This window comes from Lissotriton vulgaris, chromosome 1_1 (assembly GCF_964263255.1).
Source record: "Lissotriton vulgaris chromosome 1_1, aLisVul1.2, whole genome shotgun sequence".
NCBI lineage: Eukaryota > Metazoa > Chordata > Amphibia > Caudata > Salamandridae > Lissotriton > Lissotriton vulgaris.
In genome coordinates this window covers 2,131,757,609-2,131,781,775 of record NC_141685.1, presented here as the reverse complement: position 1 = coordinate 2,131,781,775, position 24,167 = coordinate 2,131,757,609, and the positions used below count along the sequence as shown (strand labels likewise).

At 44.8% G+C, this 24,167-nt stretch overlaps 1 protein-coding gene across 2 annotated transcripts in view; it reads right to left on the bottom strand.

Annotated features, from left to right (window-relative positions):
* Positions 1–1,036: 1,036 nt before the first annotated feature.
* The window catches only part of PTPRB (protein tyrosine phosphatase receptor type B), a 471,570-nt gene continuing 448,439 nt past the window's right edge, over positions 1,037–24,167 (bottom strand). For both annotated transcript variants that reach the window (XM_086921879.1, XM_086921886.1), the window contains 3 exons: positions 16,188–16,323; positions 3,081–3,201; positions 1,037–2,980 (listed from right to left, as the gene is read on the bottom strand). In XM_086921879.1, coding sequence (XP_086778005.1) covers positions 2,958–2,980; positions 3,081–3,201; positions 16,188–16,323 — 280 coding nt within the window. In that variant the 3' untranslated portion in view covers positions 1,037–2,957. The remainder of the gene's footprint in view (positions 2,981–3,080; positions 3,202–16,187; positions 16,324–24,167) is intronic.

Sequence of the window (24,167 nt, the reverse complement as noted above, 5' to 3'; positions counted from 1 at the left end):
TTTGATTGCCAATCACTGGTTTGCATCCTCATCGATCTACCGTGCTGTTCATACTCTCGAGTTCAATAGAAGGAGTATCATTGAGGTGGGCAACATTGAACATCTCATATTAGAATTAAGATACCTCATTGAATGAATGTGCATATTACAAAGACACAAACATTATTATGTTACTGCTGTCTGAACCAAAATGGGGATCAGCACATACCACAGAGTCATAAATGGTGTGAAAAAGGCTGCTTTATTGAAACCAGTGCGCATTACATTCTAACCTTAGGCCTTGCTTTTACAAAACTAAAACTAGCTATACATAAAATTCCTACCATCGCTAATCCCCTAACCCTAAAGTACCCACTCCACTTTTTACCTCATAATACTACAACTTCCTAAATTCTACCCTGCTATTGATATTTAACCTTTTCTTCTCCTACCGCTTAACTTAACCTTTATTACTGATCCAACTATCTACATTCCTACAACAAAACATTTCATTTCCTTCTTTTATCCATGTTAAACTTTTGTTTGACACCCCCCAATTGTCCTACTCACCTACGACAACAACAATAACCTTGCTCTAGAATCATGCCAACTTGATGGCCCACCACCAGGCACCTGCTTCAAGCGACAACGCATAAGAAAAAAAAACTAGGCACCTAAAAAAAACGCTAAAGCTGGCCATACCTATGGAAAATCAAAGACTAGAGACCCAGAAAAAAGGGAAGGCGAATCATGTGGAAGGGGGAGCGAAAAAACGTTATTGGGCCAACCACCATGTTAGCCTCAGAAAATGGAATAGGAGGGGAACCTAAAAAGGCAGCCTAATATGTGCGCTACATGAAGCACACAAAAAAGCCCAAATATAGCACGCCTCAAGCCCACTTTAACTCTGGGCTGACCCATTCTCCCAATCACCCGTGGGGGGCAGACCCTTCTCGTCGGCTCCCACCCAAAACCCATTCTCGTTGTGGGTGAACACAAACACACAGTACTGAACGAAGATTCTTGTTTCTTTTTTTAATATATTTCTTTTTTATTTATGTAGGCACCTAATGTAGCACTAACATGGTGCCTTTCAGCTGCTTCAGGGTGCTCTTGGGGCAATGTGTGAATACAAAAATACAAAAACAGAGTTACATAAAGTACAGACAGTCACAGCATTATGGCTTGTGTACCGGAGTTAAACAGGGTGGTAAAGTAAGGGCAGAGAATTGATGGTGTTCCCCACTTCTGGATTTTTTTGTACATTTCACAGATGAGAGCAGAAAAAGACTGTGAGGTTCATTTGTTTACCCATTTTACACCTGTTTCAGCCTATCTCTCCAAACGTTTGCTTCCTCTTCAAATGGCTGGCTTTTAACAAGCTGTGTTTTTTTTCTGTATATCCCTTTGCCAATTAGTGAATTTTTACATTCAACATTTGGATTTTGCCTACTGCACTTTGCCAACAAGAGACCATGTCCAAGCAGATACGGACAGTAACTGGAGTGGGAAACAAATCAGCCATTCATCTGGGCATATCTATTGAACTCTATTTGTTAAATCATAGCACTTGGCAATTAGGTGGTTCATGGCCTATCATGACTTTCTGTTCAACTGCATCCCATGATGAATCAGCAGGTACTTATGTTAACTTAACTCCACATTTGCTGAATTGTGCTTTCCCACAGAGATGTGTATCGACTGTGGACATCAATTGTAATAAATAAACAGAATGACGAGAAAGTGTGTAGGGGGCTGAAGATATTCTCTTTGGTGCACATTTGTTTCTTCAGGAGCCTTTATTGACTGACATGAGGATTGAGACTTGTGCCCATGACTCTTTGGATGTATGACTCCACTAATGGCAATCTTGAAACACGTGCCCCAGAATGTCTCTGGGCCAGGAGACTCTTTTGAGATGCGGTCCCCACATTGTGTATACGCATCTCACTCCTCAAGGTTTTTTTTGCTACTGTGCCCCGGGGTAAGCATGACCATAACGCCCCCGTTTCTCCATGCCAAATAATTAAGGGCCCGATTCACAGAATAAACTTAAGCCTCAATCCTAAACTTACTACTTTTGGTATTCACAGAATGAACTTACTACTTTTGGTATTCACAGAACTTAGGATTTTGTCTTAAGTCTGTCTTAAGTCTGTCTTAAGTTTGTCTTAAGTCTGTCTTAAGTCTGTCTTAAGACTAACTTAAGACAAAATCCTAACTTCTGTGAATACCAAGAGTAGTAAGTTCATTCTGTGAATGCCAAAAGTAGTAAGTGCATTCTGTGAATACCAAAATAGTAGTAAGTTTAGGATTGAGTCTTAAATTCATTCTGTGAATCGGGCCCATAGACTTTAAACTGATGATTTAATAGCTGATTTTCTGGAGGAATAACTTAATTTCTAATATTTTTGCCCACAATTACAACCTGCTATGATATCAAGTGAGACGTTTGAAATTGCGGAAGTAATGATCCACAATTCACTGGGGTATTAAAATGGCTTCCAAGTCTTAATTTTATACATATAAAAATGGCCTCCCACAGCAGATGGCATTGATTGACTCCAGCACAAATTTCCTGAGCGCATTCAACAGTGTGGTTGCAGCACAGTTCAAATTTAGTAAGCAACCGATAGAAACATTTTGATCTAAACATGACTTAGTTACTGTGGTTATAAAAGCTTATGTATAAAATGTTCTAAAAAAATCTTTAGTGTGGAAAAATAAGTATATCTTAAGCTTAATTTTAAACATTATGAAAAAATACATATTTACATAGTGGTAACAGCCAATACAGTTATATACAATAATATCAAATACATTTAAATTATACATAGTCCTTCAAAGTGGCATGTCAAATAAATTATACACAGCATAAAACAGAAATGTTAGACACCGCTGGAGTGCCTTAGATACAAAAGCATCGATGTGGTTCACGTTTCATCCCATTAGATACTCCATAACTGCTACATTTTCTTCTAATGCCTCGCATACACAGCGTCTGAAACGGAAATGGAGGTGCGAAGGTTAAAGGTTGAACAATAATGGCGGCTGCCGCTGTGACAGGAAATGGAGGCAGCGTTAAGAGCGTTGTCACTTACCTCGGTGGTACTCTGGATTCACATTTTCATAGATGGGGAATAGGGGGTTTTCTTGCTCTGTCCTTAACTGCCTGGCTTTCAGCACGTCGCGCACACACTGATGGAGGTAGACGTATTGGCACTGCAGGACGGGGAGACAGTATCAGAGAGGGAATTAAAAAATAAGGCCACAGAATTTCTTTATAATTTAAGGCATGGACATAAATAAAGTTGTGGCTGCACGCAATTAAACAACACAGAACGTAGAAAGGGTGTGTGGCTTCTATTTAGCACCGTAGCATTGAGGTGCAAATAGTCATTGTCCTTGCATTTTTTCATTGTATTGCTCAATCTTCAGTTCTAATAAGAAGTCTCATGACTACATATTGCCTTCATTAAAGCTCTTCACAATTGCTTACCTTTGTTTACGGGGTGATGACTTTAAATGCTATGGAACAACTGTAAGAAAGTGGCTCTGTATATACTGGACCAAAGTAAGGTACAGTGTGCACAGAGTCCACAGTTCCAAGAAGTTTGGCAGAGGCTAAAGTTAGATATAACCTTACTCTCTAAAGTGGTAGCTTGGTCGAGCAGTAAGGCAGTATTAGAGGACAGTGTAAAGCATTTGTTGTACACACTCAGTCAGCAAATGGTCTGACACACTCAAGAACTGAACTCTAGGCCAATTGGTTTGTATCAAATTATATAGTTGTTTTATTTTAGAACCAACAAGGTAACAAAATATACTTTCTCAGGATGAGTTACTTTAGTTAAATACTTTGCAAATAGGCAATAGACTTTTGATTAAAATAGTTACAGTTGTTGCAATAGGCAACACAATTTCAAACACAATGCAACATTGAGCTCAATGGGAATTTCTAGATAAATGTAATTAGTTACACTTTAGATTACTTTTCTAACCACAGGACTGGATCCTAGATTCAATCATGGGACATCTCTTGTAAACAGTTAAGTAAAATCGTTTTGGTTACAGTAGTGATTTTTAAGGAATATTATTGTATTTTAAAAGTTGACACTTTGAAACGTTTTCACATAGCATCACCAATGTCATCCTATGGGAGGAAATTCACTTAGCAGGTAAGTAATGTTATCTTTACTTTTTCTTACTCAGTGTTGGATCCTGGATCCAGCATTGGTGTATCTCCTGTAAACAATTGAAAGAATGAGTTTAAGTTATACAGGCGATTTTTAAGGAATATTTGTAGTTTTTGAAAATCGACACAGAAACTTTTCTGGTGAAAACCAGACAATGGATTCCTATGGAAGGAAATTCAAGTTACTGGTAAGTATGGTTAAAATTACTTTTCAGGGTCAGTGCTGGGCTAAAAGATGCAGCACTGGGTTCTCTCCTGATAACAGGTGAGCAAATTGGAATTCGTTGTTCAGCTGATTTTAGATGAATATTTTAAAGTTCCAAAACTCCACAATTAGAAGAATTTCCAAGTGAAACCAGTCAATGTTACCCTATGGAAGAAAAGTGAGTTATCGGCTTTTGGGTAAGTACTCGACTGGCAGAGTTAAGGTTCTGGGCATAGACTCAGGGCTCTTACAGGGTCAAATATGTGAGACCCCCAGGATGCCCTGGGGTCCCACAGCGCCAGGATGCCCATTAGGTTACAGTGCTCTTTATAAATCCAAATTACAATACAATACAAGTAGGTACAGTTTTTACACCCTCAGCAGCACCGGGGCAGCCGGGTGCAGAGGTAGTTAGGCCCAGTGTTAGCCTATGGGCAGCAGGGGGCCTTTGGTTGGTGGCTGCTGGGAAGCAGGCCACGTGGCTGTGAGAGCTGGGCTCCTGATCACTTGCTCAGGGCAAATGGGGAAGTAGATTAGGACAAAAGTTGCACTGTCAGGGGCACTCGGGCGGCTGGGTGCAGGTTGCTTTTGAGACGTCAGGCGCTCAATGTTGTTCAATGGAAGACTTGGATGTCGAACAAAGGCTGCAGGCTCGGGGACGGAGGTTCTTCAGGAGCGACCACCACTTTGAGAGTTAAGTTGGGATCTTGGAGGATAGGTAGGCACCCAGGAGTTGGGCCCAGGGGGCCGTGGGGCGCCGGGTGCAGGGGTGTCTTTTGACGTCAGAAAATCTTACCCTCAGCTGGTCGCGGTTGGAGGGGTCCCTGGTTGTGAGGCTGCAGGCGGCGTCTGGGTCGTCGAGGAGGGTCCTTGGGCACTGGATTTCAGGTCACAATCGCCGGTGGGACGTCCTCAGGGTCTTTGTTCACTCAGGCACAGGCCGGGCTAGGCAGGTGCACAGTGTGCTGGATTCGCGGTTCCTGGCTGGCACAAGGGGTCTTGCTTTTTGAGCAGAACCACTGCTCATGGGAGTCCCGGTCTTTTAGTTGAGCAAGGCAGGCAGGTCCTACGGAGTTTTCGAGGTTGCTGTCTGCAGGAGATGCCGGGGTTTAGCAGGAGCAGGTTCAAGGATCAACAGGCTGGTAGGGCTGGGGCGAAGTCAGTTGGTGTTGTCCACTTGTTAGCAGCTGCACGGCAGGTCGTCTTTCTTCTTGTTCTTCTTTCTTGGTTTTAAATCGGAATCTGCTGAAGGAAGGTTAAGGGTGTCCCTAAATACAAACTTTAGGGGTGTTACAGGTAGGATAAAGGTAGGTACCAATGGGTCCCTGTCCTGGGGTGAGTACACTCCTTAACCTGCTCCTCTCCTGTGGGAGGCGAGCAGGAGCCTATCTCTGATTGGGCAGGGCTCCTCATCCTCAAGATGGCGGGAGCCCGGAGTTGTGCTTCACCTCGCCTCTCCCACCTGAGGGGTTGGGTTGGCAGAGGCTGGCACACCCCCTTCCCTTCCTTTGTTTTTCCTGCCTGTCTTCCCACCAGAGTGGGGGTCAGAACCGGTGGGGCCAGTTGCTGAGTACAGCAAGAGGCCTGGAGAAGCTCACAAAGGCAGCATGCCTTTAAAGCTCCCCCTGCCCATCCTGGGGGAGGAGACCTAGCACCTCGCCCCAGGATGTGCATTGTTGCAGGCCGGGAGAGCAGATGGCTATCTACCCAGGGGTCCAGCAACATGTCTGCTGAGTGGCAGCCTAGGCAGCCCCTCAGTCAGGACATTGGTAGTTGGTTAGGTTTATTTATTTATTGACATTTGTAGAGCGCGGCGAATACCCGTGGGCGTCTCGGCGCTAGTTAAGGGATGGATCAGCAACTGGGGTAAAGAAGATATACAAGGCTATTGGTCAAATAACCACGTCTTTAGCTGTTTGCGGAATGTGAACAGGGAGGGACTTGCTCGGATATGTGCAGGAAGGGTGTTCCAGAGTCTAGGGGCGGCAACCAGGAAACGCCTGTCGCCCCAGGTGACTGTTCTAGTGCAAGGCACAGCCAAGAAGTTCTGAATAGAGGAACGAAGAGATCGGGTTGGGACATGATGGAGAAGATTCTGTTTGAGAAAGTGGGGACCTTGATTATTGAGTGACTTGTAAACAATACACAGCGATTTGAATTTGATACGGCTGCGTATCGGGAGCCAATGGAGATCCCTAATGATGTTTGTAACTGGTGCGAACTTGGGGATCCCAGCCAGCATTCGTGCGGCTGCATTTTGGATTGACTGCATCTTATTTGTCACTCGGACTTGGGCATTTAAGAATAGAGCGTTACAATAGTCCAAGGAGGACAGGACTAGTGAGCTGACCAGTGTTTTCCCGGCCGTGTTTGGTAGGAAAGGTAGTATTTTCCTAATCATTCTCAATTTCATATGAGCTGAAGCCGCAGTTTTATTCGCATGTGCCATAAAATTGAGGCCAGCATCGAAGATGACGCCTAGATTTCTCACTTTGCTAGCTGGACTCGGCGGGGGACCGAAAGATGGCATATCATTTCAGGTAGCATATCTAAGATGCCCTCTGTAGTGCATTTTACATTAAATCCCACACTTGCATCAGTGTGGGTTTAATGTGCTGAGAAGTTGGATACCAAACTTCTCAGTCTTCAGTGTAGCCATTATGGTGCTGTGGAGTACGTAATGACAACCTTCCAGCACCATATACTCTTAATGGCATCACTGCACTTACAGTGCCCAGGAATTGCCCTGGGTACTGTAGGGGCACAGGGCTCATGCACCTGTGCCCACACCACTGGCACAGTGCACCCAGCTACAGTGACTGATGTATGCCAGGGCAGTGTGTTTATGGACATGGCACACAGGGATGTGTGCCATGTTGACTCTGTTTAGTTCTGTACCAAGACACTCAGCCTGCCAAGGCAGTGTATGTGTGTCAGGGTACAGGGCCCCTAAGGTTGCACAATAAGTGTTGCAGCCCTTAGTGGTCTCCTCTGGTCACAGTGCCCTGGGTACCTAGGGTACCATTTACGAGGGGCCTACCTGTGGCCGGAAAGGCCAGTTGTGTTTAGGCTTTAGTACAGTTTTTAGGGAAGGAACACAGGCCCTGGGTACCTGATTGGCAGGGACGCAGGGCACACCAAGGAAAAGTGCATCAGTTATCAGGCAAAAATTGGGGGGTTTACTGCAACAGAAACCCACTTCCTTACAACAACTTAAATGGTAAATACTATATTGCATGCTTGAGCAAGGTTGTAATCCTTATTCCCTATTCCCTCTAGAAGTTTGCTAAGTTTGCCGACTTTGCTAAACTTTGCCTATCAGTGAAAATTCATACGACTATGAATTCACTTGGATCAATGAATACAAAAATGAAATTCTTTTTGTGATGCAGTGGCCCAGCAGCAAATGCCAGCTGCAAGACCCTAAAAAGAATTTAATATAATAAGCATGAGGTATGGAGGACCAACAAAGAAGGGTGGAGGGGTCGAGGAAAAGTAATGGGGAGTGGTTAGGAGAGCGACAGAGGCATGCCAGAGAGCTTTTTGGAATGCAGAATGGTCCAGCAGCAAATGGCTGCTGCCAGACCTTCTGACAACAATATATAAACACATCATTTTAGGGCCTGTGTGGGGCTGGAAGCAATAAAGAAGCGGGTTGGGAGTGGGCGGGGCATGTGAAGCAGAAACAACAGAGGTAAGAGTTTTGGGGGGAGAGCAGCATGTGAGAAAGAACAATCAAACACACGAACTCTCATGGAATGATTTATAAAAATAAATAAAAAGTAGCTCCTTGAGACCAGGTACCCACAACTTGTCTCTATCTATCCGTCCCTACCTTCCATCCATGGTCCTGTCGCCACTAGGATCCCTCCTTCTATACACCATGATTTTAAAGAAATGTAAATCAGAGGTGAAGGTGTTGCTGTGTTATGAGTTCACAGCAGGAGCCTGCTTTGTGCGGATAATTCCGAATAGCCTATGTTGAACCGCAATCAAGGCTTAGTCCAGTAAGCAAGATAAAGCCAGAAGCAATCAAAACAGAGTAGAAATCACGAGTAAGCAGCCTATCATGCACTTTGATTACATATGATCACAAAAAGGGTGCGGGTCATTAGCCACTGCTGACACAGTTCCTTCGGCATTGGCCTGGGGCGACCGAGCGACTGGAGTGACGTTGACTTGGACAAGTTCTTTCCCTTGAGCACAAATCGTCTCTTTCACCCTGTGCTGAGGGTCAGAGGTATTCGCAGTCCGAGCCACGAACTGTGACAACAACATCGAAAAGCAGACACAGTTTAGAAACAGCAAAGGAACAACCAATCAGTGAAGTGCCTAGCGCACCAGCCACGGGTCCATGTGTCAGTATCGATTGCAATCACACTAATGCACTTGACAAACATGTGCATACATCAATCTCACCAAAAAAATGCTTTTGGCGAGTGAGGAAGTGGGCGGGTTCCTTCCTTCTACCGACCCTGTTACTTTATGGGAGAGGGGGTGAGAGAAACCAAAGCACCGCCCTCGTTCCAATATCTCCTTCTCATGTTTGTGCTAAAGTTACTTTGATATTTCTCAACGGTGCCTCCTGTTTTAATTATTTGTGCTTTTAGTCCATTTCTCACCCAGTTCTGTTCTGCTATTGTTCGGCAGGCAGGACACACACTGTTTGTCAGTTTTGAAGCCGAACTACTACCGTTTTTGCAACCCGAAAAAAGTTTATATTTCTGTTTCCATGGTTTGATTACGTTTTGCTTTGCATACGAGACGACCACATCTCAGCCCGCAAGAGATCCATCACATTAAACAGAATTTCTTTATAGGTTACGGCTGTGACGGGAGGATTGAAACATCAAGGGCCCGATGTAGGTAAATCTAATTTACCACTTCTAAAATACCGAATCATACTGATTCGGTATTTAAGAAGTGGTAAATTAGAGGGGGGAAATGTAGGTAATTCTGATTCGGTAAATACCGAATCTGTAAGATTCGGTATTTACCGATTCTGTAAATACCGAATCGGTATCCCCCATTGATTCCTATGGGCCTTGAAGCCCATAGGAATCAATGTGGAATACCGAATCGGTATTTACTGATTCGGTAATTACCTATTTTTGCAAGGGTGCAGGGGGTGTCACTTTGACACCCTCTGGCACCCCAATTACAGGCTTGTGTGCCATGTGGCACACATACATGCCCTATGGGCATGTCTGTGTGTCACATGGCACAGGTGTGCATGCACAGATGTGCATGCACACCTAGATTCGGTATTTTACCACCCAATTGGATTGGGTGGTAAAATACCGATTCTTAAAGACCTGTGGCACTCTGACATGTGCCAGCTACATCCGCATTTACAGAATCAGTATTTTACCGAGTCTGTATTTACTGATTCCGTAATTTTACCGAATCGGTAAATACAGAATCGGTAAAATACCGATTCTGTAAATGCATGCCCTACATCTGAAAACCGTAATACCGGTCGGAAACGGCCGAATTCGGCCGTTTCCGACCGGTATTAGGGCACCTACATCGGGCCCCAAATCCTTTCTTTAGGGTTCAAAAATACACTTTTTATTTAGGGTTTAATAACCGCTTCAAGCCACCAAGGCAATGCTTAATTTGTAAATAAACATAAGTGCCAGGGCCACTGCAGCTTGAACCACACATTGCCCCTGCAAGCCCTGCGAGTGACAGCACCAACTGACCTACTAACCATCACACTCCTACCAGTGTGAGGATTCAGACTATGCCAGGCCCCCAAAGCTATAAGAATTGCTTGGGCGGCAAATATCAGTCATCTTTAATGTAGATTGAATAAATAAACAACTGGTGTTGTGATCATCTTAAATTAGACAAATAGCACCACCATGCGGCACACTGTCATAAGTGCCGGTGTTGACAATTAGGTGTAGCACACCGGAAACCACCGGCTCACATTAAGCACTGCACCATGGTAGCCTCCGAGCGGTCTCAGTTTAGGTACAGGTGACAGTAATCCTTAACTATGATTTCATAACAACGGTAAATGGGGGAAGAGGGAAGTTGGTAGTTGACCCAGCAGGGGGGATGGACTGGATTTAGGCATCTAACAAGTCTGGGTCAGGTAACAATCCGAGGACCTGCCTTCCTCAGAGGTTTATGAGTGCAAAGAAAGGGCAAGGATATTCATGTATCTTCTTTTTGACTCAAGCATGTGCCAGTGGAAGATGAGTCAAAACAACAAGTTACTGACATTGAGGCCCCAGTGCTCATTAGCTGAGGCTGGATGATGGGCTTGTTCCAGTGTCCGTGTTACCCCAAGTTGCAAGTGTTGGAGGTGCGACTTCTAATAGTAATAATATATAGTTTTTTACCCAGTGCTTTGTACCACACGTCAGCCATTTCTAAGCACTGTAAATGATTTCCCCAATGCCTTATTTAATGGGGCTCAGTTTACTGACCGTGACTATTCTGAAGGCTCACTCTGCCTTGCCCACATTTTAACTTACAACTGCCCATGGCTGCAGATCGGCAGTAAAGGCATCATCAAAACTACAAACACCGGAATGCAACAGAATCTACAGTCTTAGGTGTCTTCAATAGCTATCTCAGTCAGTAATGAGCTGAGAGCCTTGGGGGAATATTTACTATTATTCCATGCAACTCAGCACAGTAAGGGAACCTCCTACGCTGCACTGAATGAAAGGGAGATTGCAAAAATGCTCTATGTTAACAAAACATATAAATCAATCCGCCTTTGTAGAGGGTAGGACTGTCACCCCTGGGGTTATCTGGGCTCTGGGGTGCGAGGTCTCTGTCGAATAGCCAGTTTCTTTCTGATGTCCGCCAGGGAAGGTGCTGTTCATTAGTGTATGACATTGTCCTGCATTCTGTCCATCAATTGTTCTTTTTGCGTTTGTCACCCCGAGTGGGACGGGTATGCCCAGGCATGGGTCCGTTGGTCTCCTTCCCACTGAAGTCAAGCTAGCCTGGTTGATGAGGGGTGAAACCCCGAAACCAGTCCTAGGATGCTTGTTTCCAGTCCAGGGAGGACCTGGCCTGACAGTTAAGGCTGGACTGTTCCCATAGGGAGCAGGGTCAAGACTGTTTGACTGGGTCCAAACTGGAATGGCACTGGAAACTAAAAAACAACAGATTTAGGCCCAGATCTCTGTACAGGGGTGAATGAATGACATTGTTCTGCATTCTGTCCACCAATTGTTCTTTTTGAATTTGTCTTCCCGAGTGGGACGGGTATGCTCAGACGTGGGCCCCGTACTCTCCATGCCACGGTAGTCAAGCTAGCCTGACTGATGAGGGGTGAAACCCCAAATCCGGTCTTAGAATGTTTGTTTCCAGTCCAGGGAGGACGTGGGATGGCTGTTTGGGCAGGACTGTTCCCATAGGGAGCAGGGTCAAGACTGATTCGCTTATGTCTGGGTTCAAACTGGAATGGCATGGGGGGAAAAAACGATAATTTTAGGCCCAGGTCTCTGTACTGTGGTGAATGTATGACATTGTTCTGTATTCTGTCCATCAATTGTTCTTTTTGCATTTGTTTGGAAGGTGGGGCGGCAGGTAGTTCCAGGTCTTAGCGGCTGCAACGGAAGCGGGTAGTGTGGAGGACAAAGGTGTCTTGCAGGTAGATGGAAGTTAAGCCGGTTGTTGATGTAGGCCGGTCCTTGATCAGGAAGGGCTTTGTAGGCGTGCATGAGGATATTGAACTGGCATCTGGCCAGGGGACTGGAACTGGCATGGTGGCCAGGGGATTTGGGTCCTGTTCCCATCCCAGTTGCTGAGCTTAAGAACCTCGGGGTCTGGCTGGACCCTTCCCTTACGTTTGCTTGTCATACCAAACGTACGGCGGCTTGTTGCTTTGGTATCCTGCGCGGGCTCCGCCCAGTGCTCAAGTTTTCTGATGCCCCCACTAGGCAACTTATGATCCAAGCCACTGTCATCTCTAGGCTGGATTATGCGAGCTCCCTATTGGTCGGCCTGAACCAGGCAGAGATTGGGCGTTTACAACGGATCCAGAATGCCGCAGCAAGATCGGTGGTAGGCCTACCTAGATCGTGCCCCACCTCTAGCACTTTGCGCTCATTGCATTGGCTCCCGGTGGCCTAACGGATTCAGTTTAAGGTCCTTTGTGTCGCCTATAAGATTCTGAAGGGGTCCCAAGCAATGATCCTTGCTGCTCTTCTGGCCCATTACATTCCAGCCCGGGCTTTAAGATCGGCTGACTTAGAACTGGCTGTGGTCCCAAGCTTTAAGCGGAGTTGAGCCGGTGGGCGCTCCTTTCAAGTTCGGGCGGCGGTGTTTTGGAACTCCCTGCCCCCGGCGATCCGTGCCCTGAGGGATCTGTTCTCCTTCCGCCGTGCGGTGAAAACCTTTTTATTCCCTTAGTTTTTAAATTTGTCTGATTTATTGTTTCGTTGTGTTGTGCAGCTGCCTTGTCGGGCGCCAGGACGCTCCTTGGCTGGAGCATCTGTGCGCCTAATAAAAACGCATAACATAACATAACATAACATCTCTTCCAGATGGGGAGCAAGTGGAGGTTTCTGAGGTGAGGGGTGATGTGGGTTCATTTGGGCAGGTCCAGGATGCTCTGTACGGTCTGGGTTCTCCTAAGAAGCCGGAAAAGATACCAACATTTTTATTCTCTCCTTGTACTGGCGTACTATGCGCTGCCTTTGTGCCCATGCAGACACCCTTGCACCCCGGTGTAAAGGTGCCTGCATAACGGGCAGGATTGTTTTTGTGTAGGAAGGGATACCTTCCTGCACAAAAATAATTCTTCGAGGCAATTTCCTCTTCTCTTCATATGTTTGCTGCAGAATGCAGCACTTGTGCAAAGAGGAAATGATGAGAAGAAATAAAGATATTACCGGATTTACAAGCGTTCCTGAATTTAACACATATTCGTGCATGTCAATCAGAACCTCCTTCAACTGAGTTGCATGCTGTGTTGTTGCCACTGACCTTCCTGTGTAACTGTTCCTTCCTAATTTTTCGTTTGTGTATTTTCCCTCCATACCTTGTTCCCCTAGGCTAATGAGGCTCTATCTAACAGGCATAAATTCAACGTCCTGATGATGATCCGCTCATTTTCCAAATGGATCGAAACGCCGTCGACACTTTAATACACCTTATACACCCAAAACTTTTGTTTATTTTGCTGTAAAGGTGTTCTTTGCGATTTCTTCTCATGACACTGTGCACTTCCTATGTGTAACAAACCATAAAGCTTTTCCTGAACCCCCAATTGTTCGTTTTCTCCCCCGTTGTGTACTTTACTGGCTAAGTAGGACACAGGCTTGTGTCCTATTTTATGTATTGCTGCATACTATTGTCTCTATTGCTTACAAGTAAATTTTAGACCTCTGTCCAGCTGGAAAAGTCCACTTAATACAGCAACAATTGAGTCTATATTCATTACTTAGTTTCCTATTTTTTTCTTTCTGGGGACCACTGTTGTTCAAAATAATAAAATAGCTGGAAATGTTAGCAGTAAACCAAGATAAAAGTGCTGAAAAAAGAGGTGGACGAATAACCCAATTGTTGACACCCACTGCTTTGATTTACTACGCACCTAATTAACGAATACCCCGCTGTAAATTTGAAAATTGATACTTGTGGTTTATATATTTCAGACTTTCATGAAATTCAACAACAAAAAATTAAAAAGTGCTCAAGGGAAGCTATGACTGTCACAGATTACCAGGTGTATTAAAAATGGCAACATTCTACATTTACACATGCATAAATGAAGTTTTAAAGTGTTTTGTTTTGTGTCCCTCCATGGCAAAATATGTTTTCCATGCTGAAACTCCTTCCCCTGCACACCAACAAACTGTAGACATTTTCACTGCTTGTTACTACCCTAGATACATAAGTATTCCCACCCTTGACAGGAGTCAGTCTCCTGCTGTATGCACAGTGGGAACTTGTCTATCAAAAGCTTGTCAAAACTAAAGGCCTGATTCCTTCACTGCCATCATTGTCTGGACTTAAACGTTCCAATTAGCAACTAAAGGATATGCAGCAGAGCAGACCTAAATGCATATACACCTGGATTAATGTACACCATGACTGCAAGCATTTATTCAGACATAAACAATAAACCCGTACAAGGGATGGGAAGTGGCCATAACAAGGCATGATTTGGCTTGCCTCACGATTTTGTTGGCATTCACAATCTGCTCACTGATCCTTTATCAGCCTGGAAATGATTGGAGATTGGATCCTGTAAAAGGGTTGAGTAAATCCGCGTCCAGGGTAAGAAGGAGAGCCAAATTCCCCTAAAAAGTGTGGCAGAGTAGAAGGGGTTTCTTCAAAAGGAAAATGTTTCTTTCTGTGGTTCGATTTTTTTTTTATGTCTAACTGCAAAGGCTCTACCAACACAGAAGTGCACTTGCCTACAATGCCACGGTGAGGAAACACTTGAAAGTGTCACTACATTTCCAGGAGTCTGCCTGGAAGCCTGGGACTGGTGCTGCTTTACTAGCAATCCTCTACTGCCGACTGTGCTGGGAGATTGGCAGCTGGCTGTGCTGTGATTTGCAGCTAGCTGCGCTGTGTGCAGCCGGCTCTGATGTGTGATCGGCAGCTGGCTGGGCTGTGTGCTTGGGAGTAGACTCTGATGTGTGATTGGCAGCTGCCTCTGCTGTGAGATTCGCAGCCGACTGTGCTGGGAGATTGGCAGCTGGCTGGCCTGTAAATTGAAGCTGGCTGTGCTGTGTGCAGCCAGGTCTAATGTGTGACTGTCACCTGCCTTGGCTTTGAGATTAGCAACTGGCTGCGCTGTGTGCTTGGCACCCGACTCTGATTTGTGGCTGGCAGCTGGCTCTGCTGTGAGATTGGCAGCCGCCTGAGCAGGAAAATTGGCAGCTGGCTGGGTTGCAAATTGCAGCTGGCTGCGCTATGTGCAGCCGGCTCTGATGTGTGATAGGCAACTGGCTCTGTTGTGAGATTGGCAGCTCTCTGGGCTGTGTGCTTGGCAGCCGGTGTTGCTGCATGCTTGGCAGATGGCTCTGATGTGTGATCGGCAGCTGGCTTGGCTGTGAGATTAGCAGCTGGCTGGGCTGTGTGCTTGGGGGCAGACTCTGATGTGTGATTGGCAGCTGCCTCTCCTTGGAGAGTCGCAGCCGGCTGCAGGCGCGCAACAACCATTGGGCTCACGGGGCTTCAGCCCCCCCCCCACCCCCCCCTGACCCCGTCGTGTGTGTCAGCCCAAGCTGACCCATCTTCGCGGGCTGGCGAGCAACTAATTGCAGCCGCACTCGAGTACTTAACAGGTCTTTAAAACGCCATTAATGGTAAATTAGGCGTTTGTTGTGTGTTCACCCCTTCTTACAGCCACTCTGTCTGTGGTTGGAAGAATTAGCCCCCCAAAATATTTTTAAGCCCCACCCCCCAAAAAAATTTCGGCTCTAGTTGCCCGCCTGTGCTTGGAGAATGGCAGCTGGCTGTGCTGTGATTGGCAGCTGGCTACGCTGTGTGCAGCCGGCTCTGATGTGTGATTGGCAGACGGCTGTGCTGGGAGATTGGCAGCTGGCTGCGCTGTGTGCAGCCGGCTCTGATGTGTGATTGCCAGCCGGCTGTGCTGGGAGATTGGCAGCTGGCTGGGCTGTGTGCTTGGGAGCAGACTCTAATGAGTGATTGGAAGCCGGCTGTGCTTGGAGATTGGCAGCTGGCTGCGCTGTGTGCAGCCAGCTCTGCTGTGTGACTGGCAGCTGCCTCTGCTGTGAGATTAGCAGCTGGTTGCAGTGTGTGCTTGGCAGCTGACTCTGCTGTCCTATAGGCTGCTGGTGACACAGAATGGTCTCTCACCTCCGTTTGAACCATGTGAACTCGATGGAGCCGCAGATCGTACACCGCGCCATAAATATCCACTGAGTCGTTGGAGTCCAGTTGCTGAAGGATTCGGTCCAGTGCGATGAAGGTGCCCGTCCTGCCAACACCAGCGCTGGAGACAAAACGGAGGAAAGAGGATTTATGTCCAACCTTAAAAACAACATTTCCCTCAAAACTTGAATTTCAGTTTTATGTTGTTGGTTCATAGCAATCGAAAGATAAATTCAGCTTTCATGCGAGTACATCTCAAATGTTAAGGCCCTAGCACACCTAGCTTCCAAGGGGATCTGACAGCCAGACAGTAACCTGTAGTTTATTATAATGGAATACCTGTATCAGGCAAAGCATTGAATGAACCGCAACAAAGCCGATATTTCTTGGTTCATTGACCATCTGTCAAAATGACTCTTTAATACTACCCCGATTCCCAAGTTCTCACACACGGCACCAGTACAAGACGGGCGGAGGTTGCAGGGTCCCTAGTTGCACCTTTCTCCCTTTCGGAACAATTTCAAGCCATTCAGGGGCCACCCCCTTCAAAAGTCTGGGACCCACTTATCTCTGCGCCACTGATGAGCCTCCATATACAGATGTCACCAGATGCTACAATAAGAAAAAGCTAGGACACTTATTTACCCTTCAAGACACTCTTAACTTTCCACTGTTTTGCTTCGTTCTTAGAGTTAAATGCAAAAAATATCGCGTTTGCTGAAAAAATGTAGGGGCATATTACCAACAACTAGCGATAATTTTTGTCTCTAACTTGTTTAGAGACAAAAATTATCGCCGCACATCGGCGATTTTTATCGCAGATAAACCTTGCTATTAGCAAGGTTTATCGCAAATGCGATAAAAAACGGCCGCAATGCATGAATATCGCTGAAAAGTCAGCGATATTCATGCATTACCGAGCTAATGCTCTTAGCCATGTTATCCACCTCCCATTGGATAACATGGCTAAGAACTGCTCTGGGCAGGTGTTAGCTTTTGGAGATATTCCCGCTTAGCGCGAATATCTCCAAAAATTGGTAATAGGAGATAGCGATGTTAGCGACTGTTTTCAGTCTCTAACATCTTGGCACGCCCACTTTGCATCTCATTAGTGATAAATATCACTGACATGCAAAGTGGGGCCCAAGATGATCGCTATCTCCTACTAGCTGTCGCTAACTGGTGTTAGCTGCAGCTAGATAATAGGGAGATAATTTTATCTCCGCTTTCTTGGCTTTTAAAGCCAAAAAAGCAGAGATAAACCCCCTTGATAATATGCCCCGTAGTTCCTTGCATCCCCTCACCCGCTGTTATCCATGAGGGGGAGGGAAGGGGGGGGGGGTTAATTTGGGCTGTTACACTCCCTCCCCCAATAAATGTATTTTCCGGCAAGTCGTTGGGTGCCGGTGCTTTCAGTCAGGTATTGTGAGATGTCAGTCGGACTTCAGCAGTCATTTTTACATATGCACAGATAAAAACGAACACTTTTACTCTGTTTTGAACGTCCTCAAAAATATTGGTTATTTTACAAAATAGCTTGTTTTCTCCCTTAGCACTCCTACCAGTCCGCATTCCTCTCCCTTTCCACTGCCCCTCGGGCCCCTCTCATGCACCCTGCTTGTCATATAAAGTATCTAAACATTATATGCCAGCCGCATTGTCGGAAAATCTGAAGCTTCCCCCCTCCCCCCACCTCCCATCTTCCTGACCAAGCTACACCCCTGGGGTTTAATAGTATACATATGACGCGCACTAATGCTAGGTAGTATTGTCACATATTTGTTTGGCAGCCTCTTAGCCACCCCAAACTGATCTCTACTGATGAAGGATACTATCCTGAAACACGAGCCATGTCTCTTGTCTAGAGATACCTTGAACCAAGCACCTGCTTGCACCAACCTTGGTGCAATACTTACGAACTTTGTCCTGAATCGTGTGAACTGCATGTACCAGAATGTGAAGGGGCGACCCGGCTGAGAGGTCAGGAGTGTGCTCCCTCCCTGTGTCCAGTATTGTCACATAAATATGCGCACCTGTGAGGCCTATTCTCAGGGTTCAAGAGAAGGCAGCATGAACTAGAGTGGTATCTACAGCGGGTAGTGTCATTTACCACTATTTCCCGGGGCCAAAGCTACTGCTGTCCTGCTTTTGGATAATCCATGTACATAAGCATCTATGGGCCATGTTATCACATGGAGCAACTTTGTGATTTAACAGCTATTTTAAAATCCTCATTGCCAACTATTTTACTAGTGCTTGAGTAACAGTCCAGATGGAACTTACCAGACAGAATACTGAGAGTCAGTCAACTATATCATAAAGACTAAAACTATTTTAAACACCGAAAACCTTTCCACCCAAAAGTAAAATGGGATTCCCACTGACAGAAACATTGTGATTTTAGGGTGCTAAAGAGCTGAAGGCCCGATACACAAAGGACCGCCACCCTCAGGGCGGAGGCCCTGCAGTCGTGGTGGGGGGCCCAAGCTCACGGCGGGACCTCAGCAATGAGAAACTACAGTGAGGAGGTCCAGCTACGACTGCGGGCCCTCCACCACGAGTGCGAAGGCCGGATGTATGACGTTACAACGCATGCTTTTATAACGCATGCCTTTACAACGCGGTTTTTACAACGCATGCCTTTACAACGCATAGTGCTTTGGGGCGCTGGATAGTGAATAGTTTAATTTACTATTCCAACTCCAGTCCCCGTGGATATAGGGAAGGTGTTGGATAGTACATTAAACCTATTCCCTATCCTAGAGCACCCCCCAGCGCAATGCGTTGTAATGGTTTGCGTTGCAAAAGTTGCGTCATAATGGTAGTGCGTTGTAAAAGTTTCGTTGTAAAGGTTGTTTACCGCGGAGGCCCTTTGTGAATCAGTACGAGTATCTGAGTTAAAGCTAGCACACCGATCTCTGGTGAGAGGGAACATTGACCAGTCACAGAAATGCCGGAAGTACTGTTTGTCACCAGACATTCATTTGTGGAGTTGAAGCTGAGCTCCACCCTAAGAACGATGAATCCCTAGAACCTGTCTTGAAGGGCTAGCTCTTATCTAGTCAAACAAAACATTTCCATAATGGTCAGGGCCAGTCAAAAGGTAAAGGTGTCTCCATAATTCCAGCGATGGCAAATCTTTTTGCTCTTTATCCATATGGCTGAAGGGATGGGAGCTGACACAAACTGTCCACAGGAATGTATGTATGTATATAGTATTTCTTTAGCACAAACCTAGCCAAAAAGCAGAAGAGCAAAGTACATGGCAAGCATAAAGACGAGAAGGGGAGGAAGCTGACCTGTGGACGGATAATATACTGTGATGTAGTGTTCTTTAATCAGGTGATTATTCATCTCTTTCCTAAATTGGAGCAGCGTTGGGGTGGTCCTGATGGATATGGGAATGTTGTTGCAGATTCTGGATACATAGGTGGTAAAGGCATGCTCCTTTGTTTGTTTTATATTTTAACTGTCTTGGTCTGCAGCCTGACGGTGTCCTGGCTAATAGTGTGCTGGGATGCACCAGGGATAATGAGCTTGTCTGAAGAGTGTTGGCCATGATAGTTCCTGAATGATGCAGCTCATTTCGAAGATGCTGTGTGCCGGCAAAGGGAGCCAATGGAGTTTTACCAGGAAGGGGTGAATGTCCTCATATTTCTTCATACTTTGAATGGGATGTGCTGCTGCGTGTAGGATGCCCCAAGGGGTGTCAGTGTACAGCTTTGAAAGCCATGGAATAGAGCATTACCACCATCCAGATGCAGTATGAGGGCCTGAACAGCAGTTCTGAAGTTGCCTTGGATTTAGGGGACGAAAAAGGCCCACGTTAAGGGTGCGGATAGGGTTCATACACTTTTGTCCCCATTAAAGAGGTATAGAATCTCAGCTGATTGCAAACGTGCAACCGAGATATCAGAATTGCATATTGTTCCCTGAAAGTCTGTGCTTCTCTTTGATGAACCCCCTGATTAAATTACCAAAATGTGCTAAATTGTTGAACAAGTTTCTGTCATTCTGCGGATTAGTTCAAGTTTGTAAAAGTTGTGTGGAAAGTTCACAACATACTTCTTTTCACTCTATCGTCAAAACTAAATTGTATGGCAGGCTCTGGACTCGCTTTTTCTGCCTAATAAGTGACGATGATGCTCTAACATCCGTAATAAAACAAACAATCTTTTTACATGGGATGGGAAGGCCCTGAATACTGGGACAACAACTCATCTATATCTTATTCAGAAGTAATTTCTACTCAGTAATTATGTGATAGCTTCTGTCCCAGTCAAAGACTTCACCTCAGCAATGTATAGAATTTTACTTCAGTATAATTTTTCAAGCAGTACATCATCTTATGTTTTTCATTAGAAAATGTTGAGAAACTGTTGGACTAGAAATCTTTGACATGGTTTTCCCCAACATCATGCCTGCCATCTTCCATTTTTGCTGACTTTGGTTTTTTTGGACTTAGTACTCTGCACATTTTACCACTAGTAACCAGTGCAGGATTGCTACTCTGCTGCCTGAGTGAAAAGGCCCTGACCTGAAACCTGAACCCAGCTCCAACAGAGTGACTCCAAGGTTGCTGGTTGGCCTCCTGATCAGAGCCTCAGGGACAGAAAAGGCTCAACAACCTTGAATCCAGCACCTGGACTGCCTTCGATGAGCCCTACCCCCAAAATGGTGCCACCCCAGTCCTGGACCCGTTGAAGTAGGCCTAAAGGTGCTCTGTCAGCCGAACTGTTGTCAGAACCGACGCAGCGCAAGGCATCTCCTCGCAGCTCCCCTTCGGAACCGCCTCTGCGCAACACCTCCAGATGCCAAATCCCACATTGCAGTCTCCTTGGAACACCCGCTGTGCATCACAACCTCAACACAGGCCTTCGCATTGAAACTCCTTGTTGATAGCAGCCTCGACAGTGAAAGGACTCCGCATTCACAATCATGTTGCTTCTCAGAACCACCACTGTGAGACGCATCCTTGACACAGGACTTTGCATCGCAGGCCCCTTGTCAACCGCATCACCAACAGCGATGCAGGATTACGTACCGTAGCCCCGCAGCTTACTCAGAACCACCTCTGCATGACGCATCCTCAACGTGGGATCTCGCAACACTCGACAAACCAGGATTTGGTTTCTGTATAAGGCCCACACTACATCGTGAGGCCTTAACTTGGTGCTTTGTTCTGGATATGCATAGCTGGTGCTTTGTATTTCTGATTAGATTTTTGTCATATTTGGTCTTAAATAATTTATCACATTGTATTCCATTTTTCTGAAGTGGTGTAGGATTTTTATTGTGTTGCGTTTTCACTTTATTACTGTTTCAAGTGCTGCATAAATACTTCATACATTGCCTCTAAGCTAAGCCTGACTGCTTCGTCCAATCAGACGAAAAAGCACAGGCTAATTTGGGGCTTGCTTGTGTTTCACCCTGAAAGAGATTGTAGTTGATGCTTGAATAGGGGTTCAACCCCCCTCAACCAATTACCCAATTTACTACAGGAACATTGACAATTGTTCTCATTTTACTCTACTTTGACATTAAGTTACGTTTAGGCAAAGCTATGAGCTCTTCGTACCATGTACTGAACATATTCTGCAATACGAAAAATATTTCAATTGAACTACAAACAGCAGCTAATTTCCGGCCCGGCGTCAAATCGCAGACTTCTATGGCCAATTCTCAGACCTGTTGACACTCGTAACATTGTTAAATTCTCTCCTTTTTCTCTGGCCCATTTCTGTGTTTATAAGAAACTAAAATTGAACTTAAGACTTGTTAGAACTTTCCCACATAATCCAATGTGACAACTGAACAGCATCTCATGCTTTCATACCTTTGTGTGCGTGATCATTTTACACAAGTGGCTTCTTGTCAAGCGATATTAAACTCTTGAAGCAGGTGCTGATGATTGGCAAGTAGAGCATGAAAATGAAAAGGTCACACTATCATGGCTGAGCTGTCAAAGGTGTGTACAACAAACAGACAGAGTGCCAATAGTAAAGTTGTCAATTGCAATAATGTAGCACTCTTCCAACCTTCCCATACAGGAAGCAACAACATGGCGGCATTGTTGGGCCTCTTCTATTTAAATTTCCATCTATGTTACTTGTACTGATGTTCAGTGGGACTAGCCAAGCGTCTAAGGACATATGAGGAGCCAGAGAAGAAAAACCGAATCATAAAAACCCTATACATTCGGACTTCCTAAGTGCCAGTTTTGTTTTTTGTACCATATTCCAATATTTTGTTCAGAATTATTTCAGCTCACTTAATGCCTGAACTTTCTCTGAAATGAACAATAATTATTAGCAGAAGTTTTGGCAAAAACAAAGACACATTTGTGCTACAAATCAAACACTACAGGGACAAGAAAGGTGGGATTTCTACAATGTTAATGTTAATGTTATGGGAACTTATATAGCGCACGGCTACCCCAGCAACAATACGATGCAAGAGCAAGCAATGCACCCATTGAATGGCAACCCAACAATCTCTTTCAAGAGCCAATTTTAAATCCATTTTGGGGCACACATGGTTCACAGCACAAGGTCAGGCAACGATACCACGTAAAAAACCATGGGAAGCATAGCGGCAGATATACTTGGAAGTCCATTTAGGGCTTCCCTGGCACTCTCACTCACAGGCACACTTCTGTGAAGGCCAACCTGACACTCGTCACAGAAGCTCACTAATTTGGAAATCACGAAAAGAGTGCCCAAAGTTAAACGTTTTTTATCTCAAAATTTGCAAAGTTTTGTGGTAATTTTGACAAGTATGTGAAGATTTTAAAGTTTTGCGTTTTGCCATTTGTGTTTAGGACAATTCTGCAAACGGTAAACTTGCAGGTACAAAAAACATAAAACATTTGCAGTTCTGTGTATAAAGGATTACCAAAATCAAACTTTGCAGTGAGTAAGATACTATGCAGACGTTTTTCTAGCTTGGATGGGTTTGATTAGAGTGATGATTGAGTTATCTTCTGAAAAAGATTTCACATCAGATGTGAAGACAAACAAGGTAAAAAAAAAATCAGACCCTCTAGTCACAAGTTCGAATCCTGTCTCGGTTGACTCGGCCTTCTGTCTTTCTGAGAATGGTATATCGAGTACCTCTAAACTGGGTAATATTGATATGTTATTTCTATGATTTTACAGTGATTATAGATGGCACGCACAGGTAGAAGCCCTATATGCAAATCAGGTATTATAAAGACAGATTAGTCTCCCATACCCAGGTTTACTGGAAACACATGCTGTGGCAATTGGATTTATTCGCCACGGCATCACAACACAGTCTTTAAAGTTCAAATTCAAAGGAAAGGCAATTCATGTTGCATAATATACAGGCAATTCATACAGACATTCATGAGGCATATTTTTTGTATTATTCCATATATTGGTGTTACATTCTTAGATATTCCACCTAAATAGATAACAATGTGTTAGCAAATCAAGCAGTTTAATTTGGCAACACAAATATATAAAGCACATGCCACAGGGATAATCCCTAACAGTAAATGATCTTGATTTTCACTAGAACACACATTTAAATAATGCATAGGACAACTGCTCTCTGGCAATATGAGTTGCACTCAGTTCAAGATAACTGCAGAGGCATTGCTTGCAGCATATAATTCATAAAATGAAATTAAACTAGATACGTCTGCCTTTGCTTGTAACTGCAGATCTTTGGTAGAATCAAAGATATATATATATAAATATATATATATATATATATATATATATATATATATATATATATATATATATATATATATATATATATATATATATATACATATATATATATAGAGAGAGAGAGAAAGAGAGAGAGAGAGAGAGAGAGAGAGAGAGAGAGAGAAAGCGAGAGCGCGAGAGAGAGAGAGAGAGAGAGAGAGAGGGAGAGAGCTTTTTAGAGGTGAACTTTGTGGAAAAATGTGCAAGGATGCTGAACCAGAAGAAT